Source organism: Nannobrachium achirus (assembly GCF_963921795.1).
Source record: "Nannobrachium achirus genome assembly, chromosome: 19".
In the NCBI taxonomy this organism is placed as follows: domain Eukaryota; kingdom Metazoa; phylum Chordata; class Actinopteri; order Myctophiformes; family Myctophidae; genus Nannobrachium; species Nannobrachium achirus.
Genome location: NC_137826.1, coordinates 19,121,972 through 19,146,830, shown reverse-complemented (window position 1 = coordinate 19,146,830; position 24,859 = coordinate 19,121,972). Strand labels below are relative to the sequence as shown.

The 24,859-nt window shown below is 45.0% G+C and overlaps 2 protein-coding genes across 2 annotated transcripts in view; one reads left to right on the top strand and one right to left on the bottom strand.

Annotated features, from left to right (window-relative positions):
- Positions 1–8,440: 8,440 nt before the first annotated feature.
- Positions 8,441–9,388, bottom strand: LOC308304670 (E3 ubiquitin-protein ligase RNF13-like; the record flags this gene model as incomplete). Its single annotated transcript, XM_080749295.1, has 2 exons — positions 8,441–8,713; positions 8,900–9,388. 2 exons carry the CDS (start codon positions 9,386–9,388, stop codon positions 8,441–8,443), a joined length of 762 nt encoding a protein of 253 aa, XP_080605421.1.
- Positions 9,389–19,164: 9,776 nt separating this feature from the next.
- mtus2a (microtubule associated tumor suppressor candidate 2a) overlaps positions 19,165–24,859 on the top strand; it is a gene marked incomplete at both ends in the record, with an annotated part of 57,684 nt that continues 51,989 nt past the window's right edge. The window contains 2 exons of the mRNA XM_080749294.1: positions 19,165–21,228; positions 23,390–23,645. Of these exons, the coding sequence (XP_080605420.1) occupies positions 19,165–21,228; positions 23,390–23,645 (2,320 nt within the window). The remainder of the gene's footprint in view (positions 21,229–23,389; positions 23,646–24,859) is intronic.

Genomic DNA, 24,859 nt, shown 5'->3' with positions numbered 1-24,859 from the left:
GGCTTCAGAGGCGATGAGGGACTCTCCTCCTCTCCTCTCCTCTCCTCTCCTCTCCTCTCCTCTCCTCTCCTCTCCTCTCCTCTCCTCTCCTCTCCTCTCCTCTCCTCTGTCTTTGTCCCCATTGTACCTTGTTTCCTCTGCTGGCCCTGAAACAGTTAACAGTGTTCCCTGCGACAGGAGTGAGGGTGGGAGGGTGGTGGGTGGAGGGGCTTAGCACGCTGCTAATAACAATGCAGTGTACTACCAGCACACCAGCATGGACGGACACCCTTTCTACCGTGCAACTCCTTCATTAGCTCCTCCCCCATGAGTAGTACACCGCTTCATCACACACACACACACACACACACACACACACACACACACACACACACACACACACACACACACACACACACACACACACACACACACACACACACACACACACACACACACACACAAGACAAACAAACAAACCCTGGCTTATGTTTCTCCCCGGGACCTGGCTGTACAAGTCTGCTATACATGGATGCCAAACCCTTGAGTTTTTACTGACAGACTCTCATAGCCACTGCTTCTTCTTCCCTGTGGTGTTAACTTAACCTTCCCTGCGGTTATAATTCAATCCCTATATCATCCATCAAACTCCTCTCTCTCTCTCTCTCTCTCCCTCTCTCTCTCTAGCATGTAACAAATCAATCAGGACCGGCATCACCCCTCTGTTTTTGCGGCAGTGTCTCGTGCAATGTCACTGTGCAAGCTCACAACGTGTCGCAATGCAACGGGTGTTTGAGCTTGTAGATCTGCTATATGTTTTCAGCATTTAAATTGATTTAGCAGCCTGCGTGTGTCCTCCGCTGCACGCCATCAGTGTATGTGTGTAAGCATAGTAATGTTCCTCTTAAACCCCAGGTTATGCTTTGTTATAAATCATCATCATAAGCCAGACAGACACCCTCCCCACTCCCCAGTTTCTTTCTCACCATTCCTCCACACAGTCGCACATACAGTATCCGCCCATTCCTGTGGGTACATGTGTGTTAGTATTGCAATCCATTGCAAACACAGACATACAAATACTGTAGCACCATGATCTAACCTTTAGGAATGCAATAGCTCCTGGTTGAGGTCAAAAGCAGCTTTGAGTTTGACTTTGAAGTCGTAATATACAAGAATGACCCACAAGAATGGAATCTAAGTGCGTGCATGCACGCGCGCGTGGGGCAGTTCCTTTGTCTCTGCAGTTACTGCAGTGTCGCCAAGTCATTTCTCTACTGTGTGTGTGTGTGTGTGTGTGTGTGTGTGTGTGTGTGTGTGTGTGTGTGTGTGTGTGTGTGTGTGTGTGTGTGTGTGTGTGTGTGTGTGTGTGTGTGTTTGGGTGCAGGGAGGGTTTCCTCAGTGTCTGTGCACATTTACTGTAAATGCATGCATGCCAGGTATTCTTGAACACATACAGTATCATACCAAACAATTTTGTGCATGGCCACACACACACACACACACACACACACACACACACACACACACACACACACACACACACACACACACACACACACACACACACGCAGTGTGCAAGAGGGCATTATTATTTTAGCTCCTAATTAATCTCTTTATCGCCATATTGTGTTTCTCAGAGCATTTCAGCGCTCGTCTCCCCGTGAGCATTAAAGTAATGGCAGGAAGATCATCATCTTTTATTGAAGCTGATGTGATTGTCATTGTCTTCATTCTGTGGAGGATGACCTGTCCCATGCTGCAATAATCTGACCTGAGACCTGTAAAAATCCTGTTACTGTTTCCCCCACAGTTCAGCATGAACCCCCCTGGGATGGAATTAATGTCCCGAGTAACACTCTGTGTGTGTGTGTGTGTGTGTGTGTGTGTGTGTGTGTGTGTGTGTGTGTGTGTGTGTGTGTGTGTGTGTGTGCGTGTGTGTGTGTGGGTGTTGGTGTGGGTGTGGGTGCGTGCATGTGTGCCTGTGTGTGCGTGTAATGGTGTTATACAGCTTTAATGTAGTGATGCGAAACATTTCATTTTGCCTTGGCATATATATGGACTGTGTGTGTGTGTGTGTGTGTGTGTGTGTGTGTGTGTGTGTGTGTGTGTGTGTGTGTGTGTGTGTGTGTGTGTGTGTGTGTGTGTGTGTGTGTGTGTGTGTGTGTGTGTGTGTGTGTGTGTGTGTGTGTGTGTGTGGTCATATTTGTGTGTGGAGAGAAAGAAAATGGCTTGGCTAGAGATACAGGCCTAGTCTGAACTATAAGCCCAAAAGATAATAGAATTGATGACCTCGTCCCCGTGCTCTCATTAACTCTGTTCCAAGGTGAACAAAGGGAAAATGACTCCAGAGACATTTAAGAGAGGGGCAATAAGGGAGCAAGAGCTATGAAAGATGGTCAGAGAGAAGCAGGGCATAGGACTTACAGTATTCACTGCGAGAGTATGTCTGTGTAGAGAGAATAGGCCAATCTCTGGTTTAAAACTGTGGTTTTAAACCCACCAATCTACAGTGTAAAAAGCATTAGACCAGAAGTGTTCCATTTATAGACCTGTAAGGTCCATTTGTTTCCTAACCAATCATTTAGGGGGGGACCCCTTGGGATCCCCTCAATGACCCCTGCATGGGGTGTCCCCAGACCCCACGTTGAGAGAACAACTGGTTGAAGTTCCTAAAAGCAGAATTTGTTGAGGAGCGGCTACAGCGTTTTGTTGTGGAGTCTTCTTTGAGAGATGGCCTCATAACTAAGAGACTGGAGGCGTTTTTTGGGGGCTATAAATCCCATTTCTGCCACACTTTGCTGTGAGATGGTAATCCTTTTAGTGTGTATATTAGGCTCTAACCTGATTCACACGCAAGCACATACGAGCACCCCTACACGCACACTATGACACATGCACGGACTTGCACACACACACACACACACACACACACACACACACACACACACACACACACACACACACACACACACACACACACACACACACACACACACACACACATGCATGCACACACACACACACGCAGGCAAACACACACACTCACACTCACACGCACGCATGTACACACACACGCACACACACACACACACACACACACACACACACACACACACACACACACACACACACACACACACACACACACACACACACACACACACATGGAGTTGAATCATCAGTTACAATATGCTATTTAAAGGCAGCCCATTGTTTCCATTCTGAAATGATGCAGCGTTTTTGAATGCTTGTGTTGTGTTTTCTTTGTGGACACTGAGCTGGGAGGAGGAGGAGAGAAGAGGCTTATACTGTCATCTCTTAACAGACGTTTCATTCCACCTCTATAAGCTGCATCCTGCACATCCCGGCACATTCTGAGCATGTGAATAAAAACACCAAATACAAGGAGAAAGGAATTCCGCTTTGCTTTTAATAGAGACAGACATACACACACACTTGTGCGCGTGCGTGCACACGTGCGCGTGCGCGCGTGCGTGCACACCATGAATACACACCATGGGTTATTTTGGAACGTGTTAACACACTGAATAAATTAGCACAATCCAAGGTGGGTAGCTGCTGTAGCACATGGTCACACTTCTCTCTCTCACACACACACACACACACACACACACACACACACACACACACACACACACACACACACACACACACACACACACACACACACACACTAGTAGTTCTACGAAAGCATACAAGGACACACCAGAGCCTGATGTTATTCCAGATTAATTACGGCCACACTACACGCACACACACACAGTCTTATATCGCCAGGATCACCGCAAATGAATGTAAAGCCTGCTGTAAATCTAATTATGTCATGTGCCAACACTGGAAAGCCATTAATCATTGTTCCACACACACCACACAAACACACACACACACACACACACGCGCGTGCGCACACCCACACACACACACACACACACACACACACACACACACACACACACACACACACACACACACACACACACACACACACACACACACACACGCACGCACATTGCTCTGCATCTGCTCGCCTATCGCTTTGTTCTCTCCATTCTATCACTGCTTCCTGCAATGCATCTGTTTGTAAGTGTAAGTGTTTATGCTTGGTTGTGTGCAGGTGCCACTCTCTGGAAATAGCCGATCTAGAAGCTCACAACGTGTCGCGCTGCAACACGTTGTGAGCTTGTAGATCGGCTATTTCTGCGACACGTTGTGAGCTTGTAGATCGGCTATATTCGGCACACAGCTGAGTATCAGTCAGGCATTTCAAAGCCAAAATACATTTTAGTCGACAAAATCAACTTTAGATTTAGTTGACTAAAATCTTATGGCATTTAGTTGACTTAAACTAGACTAAAACTAAAAGATTTCAAATGACTAAAATATGACTAAGCCTAAATGGAATTGTGTTCAAAAATGACTAAAACTAAATCTAAATTTGCTGTCAAAATCAGCACTGACTCGAAGTGAAGCTCAGTGAGAAAACGGAAGAAGGGGCGAGAGAGCGAAGGTGTGAGAAACCGAGGAGAGAGAGATGTGAGTGAAAGAGTCATGCGGGGGGAGGAAGAAATGGATGGAGAGAGTGTTGAGAGAAGGAGAGTGAGAGAGGGACCTTTATTTAGAAAACGTGAAAGAGAGAGGGCTGAGAAATGAAATGTGGGGAAAGAGGGACAGGGAAAGAGGACGGTAAAAGAAAAAGAACGTGGGGAAAAAAGAGGGAAGACAAAGAAAAGAGAGAGAAGCTAGGGAACGAGAGGGGGGGGGGGGTATTCCCTTGGGACTACAGGCTATAAAACCTGTCTGCTCTCCAGTGGGGGAGGAGAGGAATAAAGCAAAGTGCCAAAGACAAATGGGTCCTGTAATAACAACCACGTGTGCTGCTGAACCCACAACAAAGAAGCCAAGGAGACGTGTAAGCTCACATGCGTGATGCCTTGTGTGTCTGCTTCTCTTGCATCGTGTACAGTATATGTGCGTGCATGTGTTCATACAGTATGTGTACATAACTACATACACTCTCTTTCCACCCATGTCTGTCTACGTGCGTGCAGAAGGTGTTCTCAACCAGCACGGCACAATAGTGAACGAGACACTCAGTGCCATCAGTGTAGACTAGAGCGCTCTGCGTTAAATTGCCAATTGGTTTTGTGGAAGTGCACTAAACACTTTAACGGCATAATTCCAATTCAGAATCACATACAGACACACACGCGCACACACACACACCACCTCCATCAGGGGTGTCGGACCAAATTGGGTACAAGGATGGGGTACAAGGATTCACTTTGGGCCCCCCATGAATGTTCTTCATAGGAACGCATTATTACGCATTATTTTTGCTTTAACTATTGAAAAATAGATATTTTTGATTTTTTTTATGTTTCTATGTCAGTGAGTGCTCAAACCTTTTCATGTGAAGGACCCCCAAAATGATATGTATTTGGCCACGGACCCCCATCTCAAAATATTTAGTTCCAGTTACAAATGTTCACTTAAAAATACATGTATTCAAAGATTTGCACTCATTTTCACAACTTTTCAAAATGAGCAGATATACAAGCTCGCAGCGCGGCACTCGGTGCTGCGCTGTATCTGCTATTTTTCAATAGCTAAAGTATAAAAATAATTAAGGCCCCTCCACCTTGGGCCCTAGTAACTCAGTCCCACTCCCCCCCCCCCCCCCCCCCTTGTGACGCCCGTGCACACAGACTCACACAGACACTGCTGCAAGCACATCATGCCCCTCCCACACCCACATTGTGATGCTCTGCCGTCACCATGGAGACCCTGGGGGTGTACATAAACCAGAGTATCGATAGTGGAACGTTGTCTTCAGACGTGGGTATTTACTGGGCCTGCAGCGATAATGACAGATGCTTATTGCACAGTGCACAGACCAGAGGACTGCTGTAAATCGTCTACCTCGTTTTATTACAGCTCGTGAGGTGTGCACTTCTCTATAACGGAGAATGCAATGGTCCTCATTCATGAAACGTGTATAGCTTGTGTCCTTAACGAAAGTCTCAGAGAACATAAGCTAAACAACAAAAGCTACAAATGAACACCGTCTAGCTGTACATTTGAGTCGATACTAGATAGATGAAGGGTAGTAACTGCTGCTACGCTAGACCAATACTGACTAAAAAGAAAATGCTACTATTCAAAACACTATTTATACACCATACTATCACTTGGACAGGTACATAGTGGACAAAGTCAGAAATCCTGAGTCGCAAAAGATGACTTAAGGGAGGAAACTGCAAAGAACGCCAAAACATATCTGCTCACTGCTCAGAGCAAAAGCTTTTTTGTTGTTCTTTAGTACATTAGTTTGGAAAGGATTGTGGGTTAGGGTTAAGTTAGGCCTCTACTTAGAATGTCTTCATTTTTAATGCAAATGTAATGTAATTGTAATTTCAGTAGTGCTGTGCTAATCCTTACGTTAATAACGAAATGTTTCAGTACATTTATTACTAGTAAGACACCTCAGGGTGACATGCGACCTCGCCCTAAAGGGCGAGGTCGCGCCAATTCTTGACTATCTGGCCAACCACAGTGTTTCTCTGACGATTCTAGTTGTTATCATTCTGGGGGGAGTTTGTTCATGTTTTTGTGAGGGTATCAACCCTAGGAGACACGGGGAAACATGCAAACTCCACACAGAAAGGCCCTATCGCCAACCCCATCGAGGGTGTGAGCGATGGGGCCTAAACATGGAAATGTGGAGAACACTATATATGGAGATAGTCCAGTCCATCATGTCATAATGGGACTACCGTCATAGACAGTAGCCATTGTTAGGCCGGAGTCAATGGCTGTGTCTATGACGGTAGTTCCATATGACATATTGGACTAGACTATCTCCATATATAGTGTTATCCACATCTCCATGTTAGGACTCATATATGGGCATAAAAAGTATGTCATGTGACATCACTTCCTGTACAGACAGTCAGCCATTGACTCCGGATTAACAATGGCTACTGTCTATGACGGTAGTCCCATATGACATATTGGACTAGACTATCTCCATATATAGTGTTATCCACATCTCCATGTTTAGACAGCCAATGACTCCGGCCTAACAATGGCTACTTTCTATGACGGTAGTCCCATATGACATGATGGACTGGACTATCTCCATATATAGTGTTATCCACATTTCGTGTAGCCGCCCTGTACAGGAAGTGATGTCACAACTCGCTGACATCACACTGACATCACAGATGATACGGAAGGACGGTCACGAGGATACGGAAGGAAGGAAGGAAGGACACTCAAGCGACACGATTCTTCAGAGTATATGCGACCTTTGGTCGCAAATATTTGTCTAACTATAATCATTAACAGCGTGCATGCATATGGGTATAGAGACTTTAGAGAGCACTATTCTCCTCCAAAGGTTACTCAAATATGCTCTATATTAGTTATGTATCTATTTACAGTATGCTGTATGAATATTCAGCTTTTTTTACAAATTAAAGTAATAGGCTATAATGGTTCCTATGAAGAACATTCATGGGGTGCCCGCAGTGAATCCTTGTACCCCATCCTTGTACTCAATTTGGTGCGACACCCCTGATGGAGGTGGTGTGTGTGTGCGCATGTGTGTCCGTGTGTGATTCTGAATTGGAATTATGCCGTTAAAGTGTTTAGTGCACTTCCACGAAAACCGATTGGCAATTTAACGCAGAGCGCTCTACACTGATGGCACTGAGTGTCTCATGCAGCATGATGCATCATATGATGCAAAATGCATCATCGTTCATGCTGAAATACTAAAATATCTCAAAACACAGACACAAAAATAACTTGTGTTAAGGATTGTGTTGATCGTGTCCCAAACAACAATAAAATAAGATCAGGTTGTCCCAGAGGTGAACTTGCCCTTTAAGGCTTATCTCGGAGAGGTAGCCCATTCTTCACCATATCTTCTGCTTTTCATACAAAATATTATGTCAATTTGGTAATTTGCAGAAGAGCTCTCACCTTGCACACCTGTCTTATGCTTGCAGTGTTGATATAGAACCTTTATTTGCTACGGACACATAAGTGCCAGCTTTGCAGACAATACACTCTGCTTCACCAAGACGAAAACACTGGTACACTGGTTTTGTCAGCATTTCATGATCAGTGAAATGGCATTCACATGCAAAACTCAGTTTGTGCATTCGTTCGGTTTTGTGCAGCGAGTCTTTGCTTGGTGAGGGAGCGCATGCAGGGCAGAGTGTAGATCTCAGTGTGTTTAGAAACGAACCATTGAACGTGCATTCTGAATACTTGTGCTGTAATGATATGTATGTGACTGTGATACACAGATACAGGTGCAAAACCTTTGACATTTGAAGGACTTTATAAAACCCCCCGAAAAGGCCAGACAGGCTCCCAAAAGAGGACATGTCCGGGTGAAAGAGGACATTATGGTCAACCTACTGAGTGATTAATTAAATATCCCCTCTGGTTCCATCTCATGGTTGTCGACGTTCCGCCTGCACAAGGGACAGGTCTTCATGTTGGTCAGCCAGGTGACCACACACCCAGTGTGGTAGGCATGGGAACAGGGCAGGACGCCAAGCTTGTCTCTTTCCTTGTACTCTCCGAGGCAGATGGCACACAGATCGTACGGGTCTCCTGTCCTGTAACTGTGGAATAACAGTGTCTTCAGCAGGTCCTCGCCTCTCCGTTCCCCATGGCCGTGCCGGTCCACTAACAGCTTCAAAAGATAACATATGACAGCAAAAATGAACATGATGAGGAAGAGTGCACACATGAAGAGACATCCAAACCCAAACTGTGCTGGGTTTATCCCATACCCAAATCCCAATAGGATTTGGATTATGTTTAACCCTAATCCAAACCATAATAGGGTTTGGGTTAACCCGTCTGGCGTGAGGACAACATAACCGCCCTTTTCATAAGTATAGTTCTGTTTCAGAGCGTTGGCAGTCTCCTCAGTCACAAACACGGATGGGATGCTTATGGTCCACCACGCCCAGTCACCAGCGGTGGATTCCACTATGATGAAACCACTGGACGCGGAGCTCGCGTTGTGAACGATGGCGGCCTCGTAGCCAGCCGTCTGAGCATTGAGGACTTTGACGTCAAAGTTACAGTCAGAGCTGTTGATGAGGGCGATGAAACCGGTGGAGGGGGGCGGGGCAATGGGCTCACATGCATTCTCTGGCTGTGCACCTACGAGGAAGCCCCTGAGCCCGTCTCTGCCTCTGGGCAGAAGGTCACGGAAGAGCACCGGAATATCGTCAAAGTTCCTGCTGTTGCTAATGTTGTCGAGTGAGTAAGCGGCAATGGCCGCCTCTACAGGCGACAGCAGGTTGAGCACAGCAAGGTACAGTACAATAACAACAGAGCTCTGTGTGGGCAAGGGCATCGCTGTGAACCTCGTTCTGTTAAGAGCATACTGCTCCCACATTTATACCTCCAGCTCTCCCAAATTGGTGCGTCACAGCAAACAAGCTGATTGGACAATAGTATCTGGGGTGGCCCTGGAGGTAGATGGGCCACTTGGGAAATGGAAGGTTCCTGGTTAGTCCCCCAACTAAGCAAAACACTCCTAAATGCTCCTGATGAGCAGATTGGTGCCTTACATGGTTGACTTGGCTCATTGTCCTCTTCCCCAACACACATATGGAGTGGTGTTGTTGTCAATGGGTATGGTGCACTAGCGTATTTTCCCTAGTGGCAGTCTGGCTGAGATGGTGTGTCTTCAGGTGACCTAACTGACTGAAACTTTTGCCACACTGTTTACAGTGTTAACAGTCTGGTGTGTCTTTAAGTTGACAGACTGTATTTGTCAGTCCTTGTCCATATTTGAGTGTGCTAACCATTCCGGCCTTGTCCCTTTTATGCCCATATTATGGAGATCCCTGATGTCATCAATATTAGGCCCATGTCTTGGAATGCCCATATATGGACATACTGTGTCAATCTCATGGGGTCTATGACATCAGACATCTATGATGTCAGTCATCTCCATATTTGGGAAAAGTACATTTTTTGCATTTTGCCATTCAAGTCAACTAGAGCTTGGAGAATTGCGATCATCTGTTTTTTTGCGCTGTTCCTCATTCAAAAGATTCTCTGTATCTGGCGATATGAGCTTGAAGTTCGTCTATGTTATGCTTGTTATGTTTCGTGTTTGATAATGCAAGATTTCTGATGTAGAATGTCTTTTGTATTGGGCTCAGGCAGTCCAAGGCAGTCCTGGGTGGAAATCAACACCTCTTTCTTATTTTCTCTAAATGTTTCCCTCTCACATACTGTATACGCACACACACACACACACACACACACACAGACACGCACGCAAGCACGCACGCACCCACCCACGCACGCACGCACGCACGCACGCACGCACGCACACACACACACACACACACACACACACACACACACACACACACACACACACACACACACACACACACACAGATAAAGATTTCTGGTTTAGACGAAGGAGGTAACTACAGTGAGGAGGATTGAGAACCAAGTCTCTTTTCATTTACACTCCTTTCAACCATAACTCATCCCTCTATCTCAGATTGCTCCTATCCCTCCTTTCTAAGAAAGTGTTTGTCATCAATCGCCTTTTCCCTCTCTGTCCCTCCTCTGTCTCTCTCTACCATTAATCCTCAGCTTGTTAAGTCTTGCTCAAAGTGGACCAGGAGAAAGACAGTGGTTTTATAGACAGTATTTATTACATGCATGTTGCCGTCTCATCTCTCCTCGTCCACAGAGATGAGAGGAACTTTCCCTTCACACTGGAATTGAGTCTCTCTTCTCTCCCAGTGGTGGAAAAAAGTACTAAAATGTTTTACTTAAATAAAAAGTATCAATACTGCAATGTAGAAACCCTCTTACAAGTAAAAGTCTGGTTATCAAAACTTACTTGAGTAAAAGTACAAAATTATTGGCATCAAAATATTAGTAGGCCTAGTTAAAGTAAAAGTAACCAAAGGTAAAAAGTACTCATTATGCAGAATATTTTTCATATTGTGTCCATCCCTTTTCACAAGTTAAATATATAAAAAAGTATTTTGAAAATAGCCGATCTGCTAAGAACGTTTAGATTGAGCTTGTAGATCGATTATTTTCACTTTTCAGTGATAGTATAACATTTGCCTGAAATGTAGTGGTCATGTACAGCACTTAGTTAATTTTACCACTGCTCTCCCATGTTTTCATCAGCGTGCATGCGTGTGCGTGCACACCTGGTTATCCACATTTCTTCAGAAATCCTCATGAACATGTGACCGTGCGTTATAGGACCCATCATCAGCATGCAGCAGGCCTGTGCAGCAGAGTCTCTCTCTCTCGTTTCCAATGTTGACCTTTCTCCGCCGCTGACTGAAGCAGGGGTCGGGGGGATCTTAGCGGGGTGTCTTATCGGATTCCCAGAGATATGGCATCGTCATGACAACGGAATCAGGGCTGGTGCATCTCTCCTGTTCTGAGCTCTGCTGAGTTCCCAGGGGAGTTGCCCCAGACTGGATTCTCTGCCATATCCAATGTTGACGTGAAGTATTGCCTATACAGGGTATGCGTATTTAAGCTTAGAGGCTTCTCATGCAGATTCAGAACGTACCCCAACCCTTCCCTCAGGAAATTACTATGTTATTGTGTCAAGGGTGTAGAAAAACATAGCTAAAAGTGTCAAATAAATGAAATAAAGTGAATATGGCAAAAAGTACTTAATATAAGTAACTGATAAGAACTATATACTATAATATTATAGTCGCTATTACATTTATTCGGCTTATATGCAGGCCTTGAGACTAATGCAACATTTTATTACATTAAAGCCAGTGTCAGGATTGTTGCTGTGAGTTAAAAGAAAGGTTTTCATCCTCATAGTAGAGTAGAAAAATATGTGTGTATTCACAGAAGTGGTTCTCAAAGTGGTGTCCGGCCAGCTAAATTAGTTAAAAAATATGTTTTATCGCTTAAATTAGCTATAAAGAAAATAGCCGATCTTAAAGCTAACAAAGCGGTGTGATGCGGCACAATATATTTGTAATAAATATTTTCAGATCATTTCAGATCATTTGGGGTTTACAGCAGAGCACAAAAAAAAAACATTTTACATTTCAAATCACGGCAGCGCCTATGGATCCTTGCTACCGCTGTTGGTTCCTTTCTGTCTGGCTACATCTAAATGCTTTGTTTCAGCCCGGGATCTCTTTTGGCTCTAAGATTGGTTATGTCAGCCTTAGTGTTTGATTAGCTGTGTCTGGCAGGGACAGGTTCAGCTCCAGTGACCAGGCTCGGTGTTCTCTCTCTCTCTCTCTCTCTCTCTCTCTCTCTCTCTCTCTCTCTCTCTCTCTCTCTCTCTCTCTCTCTCTCTCTCTCTTCTCCTCTTCTCTCTCTCTCTCTCTCTCTCTCAGCCTCCCAAGACTGCTGTCATCAGCAGAAACCCTGGTGCTACATCAATGCAGCAACCAATGTGCCACCGCGTGTGCACGGCCGCACGCTCAATTCTCCCTGCCTCTCTCCCTTACTCCGTCTGTCTGTCTGTCTGTCTGTCTGTCTGTCTGTGTGACTGTCTGTATTGCTCGTCTGTCTTTGTCTCTTTGTCTCTCGCTCCATTCAAATTTCTGTTTCCTCTCTTGTGTTCTCTAATGAGCTAATTACAGCAGTGTGCACCAGTGTGATTGCTAAATATTGGTTGTGTGTGTGCAGACAGAGGCTGTAAGTGCAGCACATCAGGAACAATGAATGCCTTTGCCTTTGTCTCTTTGTCAATCTCTGTCTGTCTGCTGCTCACCCACACACTATTACACTATAAATAACTTGGTGTTCATTTACTGCATCTCTATAGAAGGGAACAAGTGTTACATTTATACAGTGTCAGAGTTACAAATGATAGATACATGGATAAATGCAACACTGAGGATTTTACTGTGTACCAACACGACCGATCCCCTTATCGATCCTGCTTATCGATCTGATTCCTTATCGATCCTTTTCTATTATCAGTAGTTGTGAACGAACACATTACATGGGCCATAAAGGGAAATGGGCAGAGTAAGGGACACCACGAAAGAGGTTCCCGAAACAGAAGAAAATGCTATGGTAAAATACAATGTGCGAACAGGGTAACTTTTATTTAGAAATCTGCAAGTGACTGCAACCCACCGTTCCACTGTGCCACATATTTTGTAGATATTGCAAGTTATGAACGATACCAGGCATGTGGAGGTTAGGATAGGGTGGAGGTGCATCTGCCCTCCCAGACGTTTGTGTTGTATAAAAGCTGTATGAAAGTGTAGCTGTTATGAAATGGCCTCCTTGTAACGGTGTAGACGAGCAATCACTGCTCGAGGCCTGAAACCAGGAGGTCGCTTGGTGGTCAGTGCCCTATGACAACGGTCCAAATCGGGATCAAGCTCGGGAAGCACATCCTTGCCCAAAATTTCCATCAAGCACCTAGCTTCCACCTCGCCAAACTTGTCACTGTATCTGTTTAAGCCGTCTTCGACAGAAGTCAAACGGTCGCTCTGGATTCGGTGGTGAGGGAGGTTTGTTGTTGCTCATATTTGTGGTGAGGGAAGTTCGGAGTTGCTCAATTAGCTTAGCAACCGGAGCTAAATCTGCAGGAGCGTCACTCTTCTTGCCATCCAGTCTTGTCGACAATCTACCAGCCATTTGGAGTATTTCAGCCAAATAAAACCCAACAAAAGTAGAAAGGATTATATAGGGGATGCGGTTGAAATCAACGAGTATGTAAAAAAAGGTTATTTTATCCTAAAATGAAAAGGTACGGGAGCTTGGCGAAGCAAAGTGCATCTTTACTCAATCTGTGTCCCCGCTAGCATCCTACAAACTAGATAGTTGATAAATGTCTTCCGAGGTTAAAGGACCACTTCACCTCTGGGACAACCAGATCTTATTTTATTGTTGTTTGGGACACGATCAACTGGTCATATGATGCAAAATGCTTCATATGACCAGTTGTTGCATGCTGAAATACTAAAATATCTAAAAACACAGATTGAACACAAAAAAGAACTCAGGATTGTGTTGATCGTGTCCCAAACAACAATAAAATAAGATGTGGTTGTCCCAGAGGTGAAGTAGTCCTTTAATTCTAGCCATTGGCTTGAGCCAGTATCATCGCAAAATGCAAATGAGGGTCTCTCCTAGTCTCCTTGTATTCCTGAGAGAAATTACGATTGTGTATCGATTTTCCCTCATCCTCTGCATGTTAATCATCTGTCCTGGCCTTGCGTTGGTTTGAGCTTTATTTGATAAGTCACACCTGGTTCTCTGCTGTCTTGAGGAAAATGCAGCATACAGTATAGTAGTGCTTACTCAAACCTTTTTTTATACCTACATTTTTATCTGAGCAAAGAAAAATGGAAGGTAGCGTTGAACGGTGGTGGAGCTGTTCCCATAAAGTAGCTGTTCTTAGTTCAACAAAAATCAAATCTTTTAGATTTGCTCAGGAACATGTACATGTACGACACAGGTTCTCAACTTTGAGGACCCCCAGGGAATCTTTGATGGGTCAGCTAGATCAGTGGTTCTCAACCTTTTCAGGCTGTGACCCCCAACAATAATCATATTTGAACTGGGGTGTTGAGGCATTCACTTTAGTTTGACTCGGTTCTACAGATAAATATTGAGAAAATAGCAGTTGTGCGGCGTTGTGAGCTTGTAGATCGGCTATTTTCACATTTCTTTCCTCTTTTTTCCTCTTTCTTATATAAATATAACTATAACTAGCTATAGTAGCTGGATGATTTGTTGAAATTGAGAGTGTATACAAATGTCCATTTATTTTTATTTTTTTTCTCTACATTTTTATCCCACGATTTTTGTAACCCATTTTTTCACCCGGTGCCAATTGCCTAAGCTGTGATCCTGGGCTCTACTCTCCCTCTGCCAACCTGGGGAGGGCCCCGAACTGAGCTCATGCTTCCTTCAATGCATGAGGAGTGAGCAGGCCGCTTCTTATCACCTGACAGGGGGAGCTTCCCCGGTTGGACGTAGCGCGTGGAAGGAACACGTTATTCCAACCAGTTCCATTCCCCTCCATCAGGCGCCCCGGCTGGCCAGGGGGAGGCTTTATAGAGACCAGGATTACTGCATGTTTTTGTGAGGGTATCTACCCTAGGAGACACGGGGAGAACATGCAAACTCCACACAGAAAGGCCCTTTTGCCAACCCCACCTAGGGTGTGGGCACTGATGACGCGGAGGAGGGAACACGCCCCCAGCACCCACAGTGTCCCCCGGCGGGAATCGAACCCAGGACCTTCTAGCTGTGAGGCGACAGCACTAGACAAATGTCCATTTAGATCAATTTGTATGAACAGATCCTGAGCTAAATTACATGGTGGATTTTACAGTGGTAGATGGTGTGTATGTATCATAGCTCACCTCAAAAGGATATGATTTGGATCTAAAACACAGTAGTAGCATCAAAGGTCCCCTCAGGCAGTGGGAGCAGCCATCCGTCCATGTCATGATCTCAGAGAAGTGGTGTCTCTGCCAGGAGCAGCATGGAGAACATGAGAGCCCAGATAATAAGGCAGGGTAGAGCCACTGCTCTTCTCAACCTTTTTCATTTCAAGGACCTCCAGCTTGACATGTATTAGTCCACAGACCGCCATATGATCCAATCTTTTATCTCTGGGAGTGGGGTAACCCCAATCTACACTGTAAAAATCCTCAATGTTAATTTAGCTCGGGTCCATTTGGCTCTATTGGTCGGATAGACCCGATAGACACATAAGGGTCCCTTTCGTTCCTAACTATTTCGCTGGGGAACGCCCTGGAACCCCCTCATCGGTCCCCCACGTTGAGAGGAGAGTTGAAAGTTGTGGAGGAGAGCACAGGTTTGGAAATAAGAAAAAACTGAGGCGATCCAGGCACTCCAGGCTAAAAAGAGGAACAGGCGTTTATTAAATTAACTAGACCAGGTCAACCTGGTTGTGCCAGACCCCCTGTCTGTCATCATCATTTATGACATCATGCCTTTTGTAGGCATGTCATCATCATGTCATCATCATATATACCCTTTATATAGAAAACCCGGACAGACAGACCGACATTTGCTTATGTAGGCCTACCCATTTCATGGGTCTGGCAAAAAGGCAACTGCCGACATGTTTAGACCGCACTGGTCATCATCAGGGCAAGGAATGATGACCAGTGCTATCGAGACATGTCGGCAGTTGCCTTTTTAATTTAATAAACGCTTGTTCCTCTTTTTAACCTGGAGTTTCCAGATCACCTCAGTTCTTTCTTATGTCTTGATCCTGTTTGATCCGTGAGCACCATCTACTCATGTTACTCTTTTTACCTCCTGTGAACACATTTTTGTGTGTGTGTGTGATAGCATTTTTGTGGATTTTCTGCAGCTGTTATCCATTGACAGTTTGTCATCAACTTGTCTGACATCTTCTGTCCCATGCCACCATCTCCTTCCTTCCATTGACAGAACTGCAACTGCACCATAAATCATTACTCTTCCCTGAAGTAAACATTTTGCAACACTTTATCTATGTTTTGTGTTATTGTGTATAGCACCACTCACAGCCTCATGTACTTACCACACCTACAATAGTTTGTGTTGCGTGATGAGTACTTGTAGTGTCCAGGGCAGGCTAATTAGAGCATTGGCCACACTAATCATCCATTATAAGGTGTTGTTGATATAATGAGCGCTAACCCTCCTGTAGTGAGCACATCTGTCAATGGATTTGTTTCCCTTGAGCCTGCATTTCTACACCTCCCACACACATGCTGGAAGACAAGGAGATAATATTGATGACCTCCCACACTATTTGCTCTGTGTCACATACATACCGTACTGTGCACATTTACTTCTGTTTATGTTTGAATAAAACTTTCAAATAAAAGTTGGAAAGGCTATTCTGATCAGAATGAATGAAAACGAATAATAAAATATATATCTAAGGCCTTGTACCTGTACCGGTATGTGTACTGTCATATACTGACGCACATACAGACAGACAGCCAGACAGACAGACACACATTATTACCCACTTACTTGCTTAATTAAACATGCTGGTATGTTTTTCTCTACCAAATGTGTCTGGAAAATGCCAGTTTATTCTCATCTGACCCTCGATTCTCTTGTGGCTGTAAAGCTCATTACAGCGTACTTCTCACCCTCTCCTCCCTTCCTCTACGTGACTATGTCACCTGTCCCAGAGGGTGATTCTTACCTCTCACCATTCACTACCCAGTGGTGTAAAGTACATTTACTCAAGTACTGTACTCAAGTACAATTGAGTTATTTTTTTATTTTTTATTTTATTTTTTACTTTTGAGTATTTCCAATTGTTAGTACTTTTACTTCTACTCCACTACATCTCAGAGGCAAATGTTGTACTTTTACTCCACTTCAATTATTTGTAAACTTTTGATTTTTATTATTATTACAAAACATGATGAACACATTAACCACTTCAGACCTATTTACTGTACATTTTGGCCATTTGAAAATAGCCGATCTACAAGCTCACAATGCGTTGCGATGTGACGCATTGTGAGCTTCTAAATCTGCTATTTTTTATACATTTGAAAACTTGTGAAATGGGACATTCAGCATAATGACTTTTGGTACTTTAAGTACTTTTTGATACCAATGCTTTTGTACTTTTACTCGTACTTGTACTTGTAAAAGATTATTTTTACATTGCGCTATTGATACTTTTACTTAAGTAAAAAAAATGTGACTACTTCTTCCACCACTGTCACCACCAAGCATTCTGCAGGCTCACATCTCCTCTTCTCTCTCCACACACATCTCCTCCTCTGAGTCCTCTCCTTCTGCCCCCGCACAAACATCATCCATCTTCATCTGGTAATTGTGCTCCCCATTCGTGCCGCTGACTGTTGCTGGTTATGACACGGAACATTATTACTCCCCCAGTCTACCCGGCTATACCTGACACGTAGTGTATACCACAGTTAAGTTCATTATGATGATATAATTCAATCCTGAAAGTAATTGACCAGTGCACTGCACACTGAGCGAGGTTGTGCTTCAAAACAAATAACACATGTATTGAAGGGAAAGATCAAAGCTCCTCTGGACACCTCAGGTCAAGTCTGTGGAATCATTTATGTCTTGTTACTGTAGTGAGCAGTCAGAGTTGTACTTGGCACTGTCTTTACAGACACAAATAGACACAAAGAGCTAAGACATTGGATCTCAGAAACACTATTGACACATGGAGCCTATGCTATGGCAGTGGTTCTCAACCTTTTCAGGCCGCAACCCCCAAAATAATCATATTTTAACTGGGGACCCCCACCCTGACAAGCACTAAGAGTTAAGGCAGAGAACACAGTTCTATTGTGAAAATATTCTCACAATGTATGCCTCTAATATTTGACAATTTGGCCAAAGTTTAATTTGTCATTTTAGAGATATTAAAAAGTCCTTAAATTGTCACTTTAGAAATGTGCATAAACCCTTTTTACACTTAGTTTACTGTTGAGAGAGAACACAATGTTGCACATTAAGTTAATCACCTGGGGACCCCCCCAAAATAATTTGGGGACCCCCCTGGGGGTCCCAACCCACAGGTTGAGAACCGCTATGCTATGGTATGGATGTTGTGTTTGTGCAGAGACAAGCTCACATAAAACAACAAAGAACACAGGCATAGAGAAAAACAAGGTATGGCAGATTACACATTTAAGACACTTATTCCGTGAAGGAAAGCCAAGACAGAACCATTGTGGGAGAGAAGATAAATGAAACAAGATTAGAAGCATGACAAATCCACAATGAGGCACTGTTTCGTCCAGGTCTCTAGAGGACTGAAATGATGCCTGCAATGCAGTTGTTGCTAATGTTATTGTCCATGAACACAAAGCGGTTGCCTCTAGACTAAAATTTTTGTTGATCTTGCTGTTTTTTTTTTGTTTTTGTTTTTGTGTTTCAGCTGGAAGGGACATGAACACACGCCTGGGGAGTTGAACTGAGAACTTTTGGAACAAAGCACAAAACAAGATAAGGCAAGGGATTGCTCGAGTGCAGAAGTGAGATGACATTTGTCCCTTTCAAAAGTCAACACCATCACAGGGAGCGAACAAACAGGAAGCGGGAAGTAACTCTGTACATGACCACGGGTGTCTTTGAGAGCACCGCAAGAATCTGTCCACCATGAGTACCCCAACTGCTTTCCAGGGACTGAGGGTCAACGTCACTGGAGAGGAGATGAGGAACAACAGGAAGACTCAGTTCCACCTCTCTCAGTCCGGAGACGACAACGCTAACCAGCTAATGTCAGCGGGCGATGCGGAGCGAGAGGGAAGAGCGGCAGGGGAAGCGAGGTACAGAACCAGCCCTCTACCCCCCTTGGTCTTTCAGAGTGATGCCCAGGACAAAGTCCTGATCTGGGGCTCGGAGCAGCGGTGCGTGGACCCTGAGGTCTGTGAGTTTGAGCGGTTGGAATGCCACACCTTCATGGGACAGAGGGATCCAGGGGAGGAAGAAGAGGAAGATGACGGAGGGAGCATGAAGGACGGAAAAGACGAGGGTCTGATGTCCATATCCTCCAGCTCCACTGCCAGTTCTGCGTCGGTCGGCGCGCGGAGAAATGACAACGACAGCAACAAGGTGGGGGCCGCGATAGAACGGAGGAAGGCCTGTCGCAGCTCCGAAGAGCTCGACATGTGTGTCACGAGTTCAGGAGAGAGGGTTGATGGCAGATCCGGTGGAGGAAAAGACATAGAAAGACGCAGGGGAGGTCTGAAGGAGTCCAAGTCTGAGACAAACGTATTTGTCTCCTGTCTGTCTGCCGTGGCCCTGAGCGGGAGCCTGGCGAGTGCGTTGGACAGCAGCGGAGAGGCTCAGTCCTTCATGTCCAGCCCTAAGACAAACCTTTACCCCCCCAACACCAGCACCACTACCTCAGCCCAGACTAGGAGAAGGGCGCCCCTTGCAGATCCTAACTGGGACGCTCCAACTTTGCATTATCAGACGCAGCGTGAGCTAGAGGGTCATCTCGAATACTACAAGCAGAGTCAGAGACAGGAGGATGGGGGTCAGCATAGAAATGGGTTTTCCTCCTCTGAAGGAGTCTTAGGCCAAAGGAGGAAGGCGGGGTTTGAGGAGAGGGTGCTGCCTCCCCGACGACAACAGCTGGTGCGACCCCTCTGCCAGACTGAGACGGAGAGAGGGAGGAGCTTGTCGGAGCCAACAACCGAGGCGCAGCACAAACGGACGGGGCAAACGCCATCGCCCTCCCCCTCCCCAGACTCCCAGCGACGTAACAGAAGGAATATGAGGCTCCGGGAGCCCTCAGATGTCTCCCACCTCTACAGCTCCCCCGGGGGAGTGCCGCCACCCAGACAGCTCAGCCAGGTTGCCCAGAGAGAGGCTCTGCCCCTGGGTAAGCAGCCTACCTCCAACACCCAGACTCCCAGGCCCCAGACCCAATTCACACACCGCAGGAACTGTTCCAGCCCCAACATGTCCGGGGTGGGATCCAGGGCATCCACACCTCCCCAATCCCCTCTCAGGACACCCCAGAGCTCTCCACGTAGACAACCCTCAATGTACCTCGCCTCCAGGACAGTCACTGGGGTGTTGAGACCCCCCCAGCCAGGGGGCGGCCCTCCCGCAGACGCATCCACTCAGGGCTACAGCAGCAGTGGCCTAAGACCGCCAGTCAAAACTAACATCAGCACAACAGGAATCCCCAAAGCGCCTCTTCATAACCAGCAGAGTTCCCCCGGCTCCCTCTCCAGAGAGAGGTCCTTATCTCCTAAATACACCCCAAAGCCCAAAGGAGTCCGTCCTAAAATCATCACCTACATTAGGAAGAACCCCCAGGTCAAGCCGCAGGCTGTCGATGGGCCATACCAGGTGTCGTCTCTGCCGTCCAGGCTCTCGGCCTACCAAACGCAAGTGCCCGGCTCTGTTAAAGACGCGCCCAAGGACCCGCCCAAAGCCACAGTGGAGACCAGAGGAGCCCCGGTGCTGAGCGCTTCCAACCTGCTCTACGAAAAGTACCGGCAGGAGGTGCAGCAGGCAAACAGCATGTTCTCATCAGGAGTGCTGGGCAGGAGCATCAGGCCCCCTGGACACACGCACACCCTTCCTCCTCCACACACCCACACTGCTCCACACACACACCCCCACAGCCACACGGCACCACCCAAACTGGGCAGCAAGGCGGACAACTTCTACGGGCCCCTCAATGACAAGTACACACCATCAGAGGTAAGGCATTTTGTAATAGTAATGAGGTAGTTTTGCATGTGTTTACTGTCCTTCACAACTTAGTTTGTATGGGTGTCAACTCGGGGTCGGCCTCGGCTATAAGCTGTGTTTTGGGGGGCCACCAAAAAGAATCTTGCTTGGGGCTACCAGAATCATAGGGCCGGCCCTGTGTCAGCTACTGCAATGGCTACCCACCCTGCATTGTAGCTCTTCCGTGCAGGAAAGCACAGTTTGCAGTCCAATTGCTACTGCGGCCCTTCATTATATTGATTCCAATTTCACTGGCTTGAAAAAGGATAAGACTTCATGCTGAGATCCAATGCATGCCTGATGAGGGCGCAGCTCAGGCACATGGTTAAGATTGGGTGAATTAATTTACAATGCAATCACAATATTGATCAATACTTGTCTTCAGCATACTATCTTAGTATTGCAAACATATAGCTTAATAAGCACAAAGATAAAGCTTGCAGACATAATATCATCTTGCCTTTGAATTTTTGCCTGCTATTGAAATTGTATGGCTCTGAATAACAGGTTGCATTTTGAATGGCTCTGAATTCTCTTTGCTTCATGTTTGTGCCACCTTCAGTTGTGTAATTACACTGCTGTTACCCTCCGCCACACAACAGCCTTGAACAGAAGCACAGAGTGAGAGAGGTGAACAGTGAACGGTGAACATTATAGCAGAATAGTGGAGAGATGTTGTGCAACACAGTGACATAAGCGGTTACTCAATTTGCATTTCTCACACAGTCCTGTTATGTTTCTGACTCACCTCATGCTGTATTTACCTCACATTAAACTGTTCTACAGTATTTAGAATGTATTAAATGCACTTTTAAGCCATTTTAACAACATCATTTCAAAGCTGTTAGTCTGTTTCAAAGGGTTGACTCTGATTACATTACTCATTACATTAAATTACATTGTTTCATGCTGGTATAGTGGTTAAGACACTCTCCTCCTCTTAACATGCTAGTTACAGTAGGCTATTTCACCAGGCTTGTATTGCATTTCATAATTTGATTTCACATCAAATTCTATTCCCGATCCTGACAAACTTTGATGCGTGTCACAATCTCTGTCTCCCCATTTCCTGTTAGTAAAGGCAGAAAAGCCAAATATATATTATATATATATACTGTATATATATACAGATGAGACATGATAGACAGGTCCACCCCCTCCCCCCTGCAAGTGGTACTGTATTTCAAAATACCACTTCTTGATCCACAAGAAGCAGCAACTCCTTGGATCATGTGTTCCCTTTTTGATTAGATTTCCCTCAAGCTCAGATTTTATTTGATCCTTTTATTTTTTCAGGCTCCCTTTATATTATTATCTTCTCCCTCACAGCATATGTGCATTATGAAAGAGGCAGCCCTTCTAATAAAATGGTAAATTTATTTTTTATCTGGCTTTATGAATGTTCAGTCGGGCTGCAAGCTGAACTACACTTCAGCAGATTCATCTACTGTATTGGATATAGCCTGCTGAACATGGCAATGTGATTGTGAAGTCATTCCCATATGTGGCAAAGCTGCCACATAACCTATGTTGAAGTCATATTCTTTCTTATTGAATGCGTTTGATAAGAAATGGACCAACATATGATACTGTATGTACAAATATTGCAAAGTCTCCACACATCACAAAGCAGTCTCATGCAGTATACATTCATAACATTTCTAGACTTGTATAGGGAGCTACAGTAGCACATAAAGAAAAGGAGCTACTGAAGAAATAATACTTCAGTTTGAAGTATTCAACAGTTTATGAAATATATTTTAAATGCCATTTCTTGAACATTGGGCACTGTAAATTTAGATAAAGCTAATAAACATAAATTAATGTCAGACAAGGGCTTTCCCCCCTCATAAAATAATGAACACCAGGGTCGAAAATATAACATCCAGAGAGCCCTGTGCAATTTATTTGAACCCTAGCATCCCTATTCAGGGATAAACATTACATTTGGTGAAAATTGCAATCAAGCTCGCAGTGCGTCATAACGTCACGCATCGTGAGCTTGTAGATTGCTAATTTTAAGAAGACCTTTAGTGGAGCGGAACTCCAGTCAACTAAGTACATAGGGTCTGAGTGGTTAAATTATTTGCAATTATAATATCATATCAACTGCCATTATTTTGAATTCTAGACGGGCAGAATGGCCAGCTATGGTGGTGGCACTGCCGAGGACCCCCTGCGTCACAAAGTGTCTGCCCAGGCTGGTGGTGGTGGCAGCCTGCTTCGCACTGGCCGAGGGCTTCGTCTGGGCTTGGGAGCTGTTAGAACAACCGCTGGCTCAACCAAGGGCAGAGGACCGGGACCGGGTCAGAGGTCAACCCTCATGTTCAGCCAACCTGTGCAAGCTGTCAGCCCTGCAGCCAATCAGAGAGGCCCAGATAACATAGGTAAGAAGAACATGGTTGTGTACTTCTGGTCTGAGTAGATGATTACATTGATTTGCATTAATTGCTGCTGCCTCTAGAAGGTTAGTGAGCCTCTGTGGCCACTGTGATAATAACATAACACCCTGGATATTTTATGGTAATAATATGATAAAATAAAATAAAATAAACATTAACAAAACATTAAAGGACATTTTACAACAAGGGTTCATATTTTAGATTTTAATTAGAGAAGAGACAAGATGAGTGTTAAAAAATGTTCATTTACTTCTTTCTATCGTTTTAAATCAATGGAGGTGCCACACGTGGGTCTGGCTTCATTTCAACTTTTAATGTGTCAGATTCTAGTGCTCGGTTGGTGCAAACGTAAAGTTCCTGTCCAGGGACATGCAGAGAATGTTAGAGAGGCAGGGTCTGAAATTTATAAAAGGGCCTTTTGGTGAAAATATCGAAAACTGCGACATGTTGTGAGCTTGGAGGTCAGCTATTTTCTATGCTTGATTTCTACACAGAGAGGGCAACTCTTTCAAGAGAGTTTGGACAAGGCAATTCTCTTGAATGCTACCTTCAGGTATGGCATGAAAAGAGGGCATTTGCATTTCTTTCACCATAGTGAAAACTGCATTCATGGTCTGGAGAGGGCACTTTTTTACAGACGGGTCAAGCCCCCTTTGATGTCTATGTGCGCACATGCCTGTTCCTGTCCACCACAGCAGAGACTGTGGATTTGAATCCTCTGCGGTGCCTCCTACAGGTTGGGCCTGTCAGCGGGGATGTCGAACTTGGTTTTATGGGGTGTTCACCCTCCCTCTCTTCACTGGCAGGTGGAAAAGAGTAGTGGCAATACTGTGGGGAATTCAGGAATTTGCATGACGAATAAATTGGGAGAAAAATATGGAAAATAATTGGCTACTCTAAATTTAGCAAAAAGTTTATGTCAGATTTTATTTCAAGGGGCCATCATGTGATGCATTAGAGTGCTGCCTTATCTTTCTTCTCGTTTGCAGCAGCAGCAAGCAGTCATGGGACTGTTTTCCTCTTTAAATTGGCCAGAGATGAAGGCAGCTCATTAAAATGCATGCGTCTGGAATTAAGTTTTGGACGATCTAATTTGAAAGCTTGAAGAAGCACTCTGGCAGGCAGGCATGGCGCTCCACAAGCATTGTCCGCCAGGCTGCATGGTCCATAGTACATGGAAACATGAAACATTTCCTGCA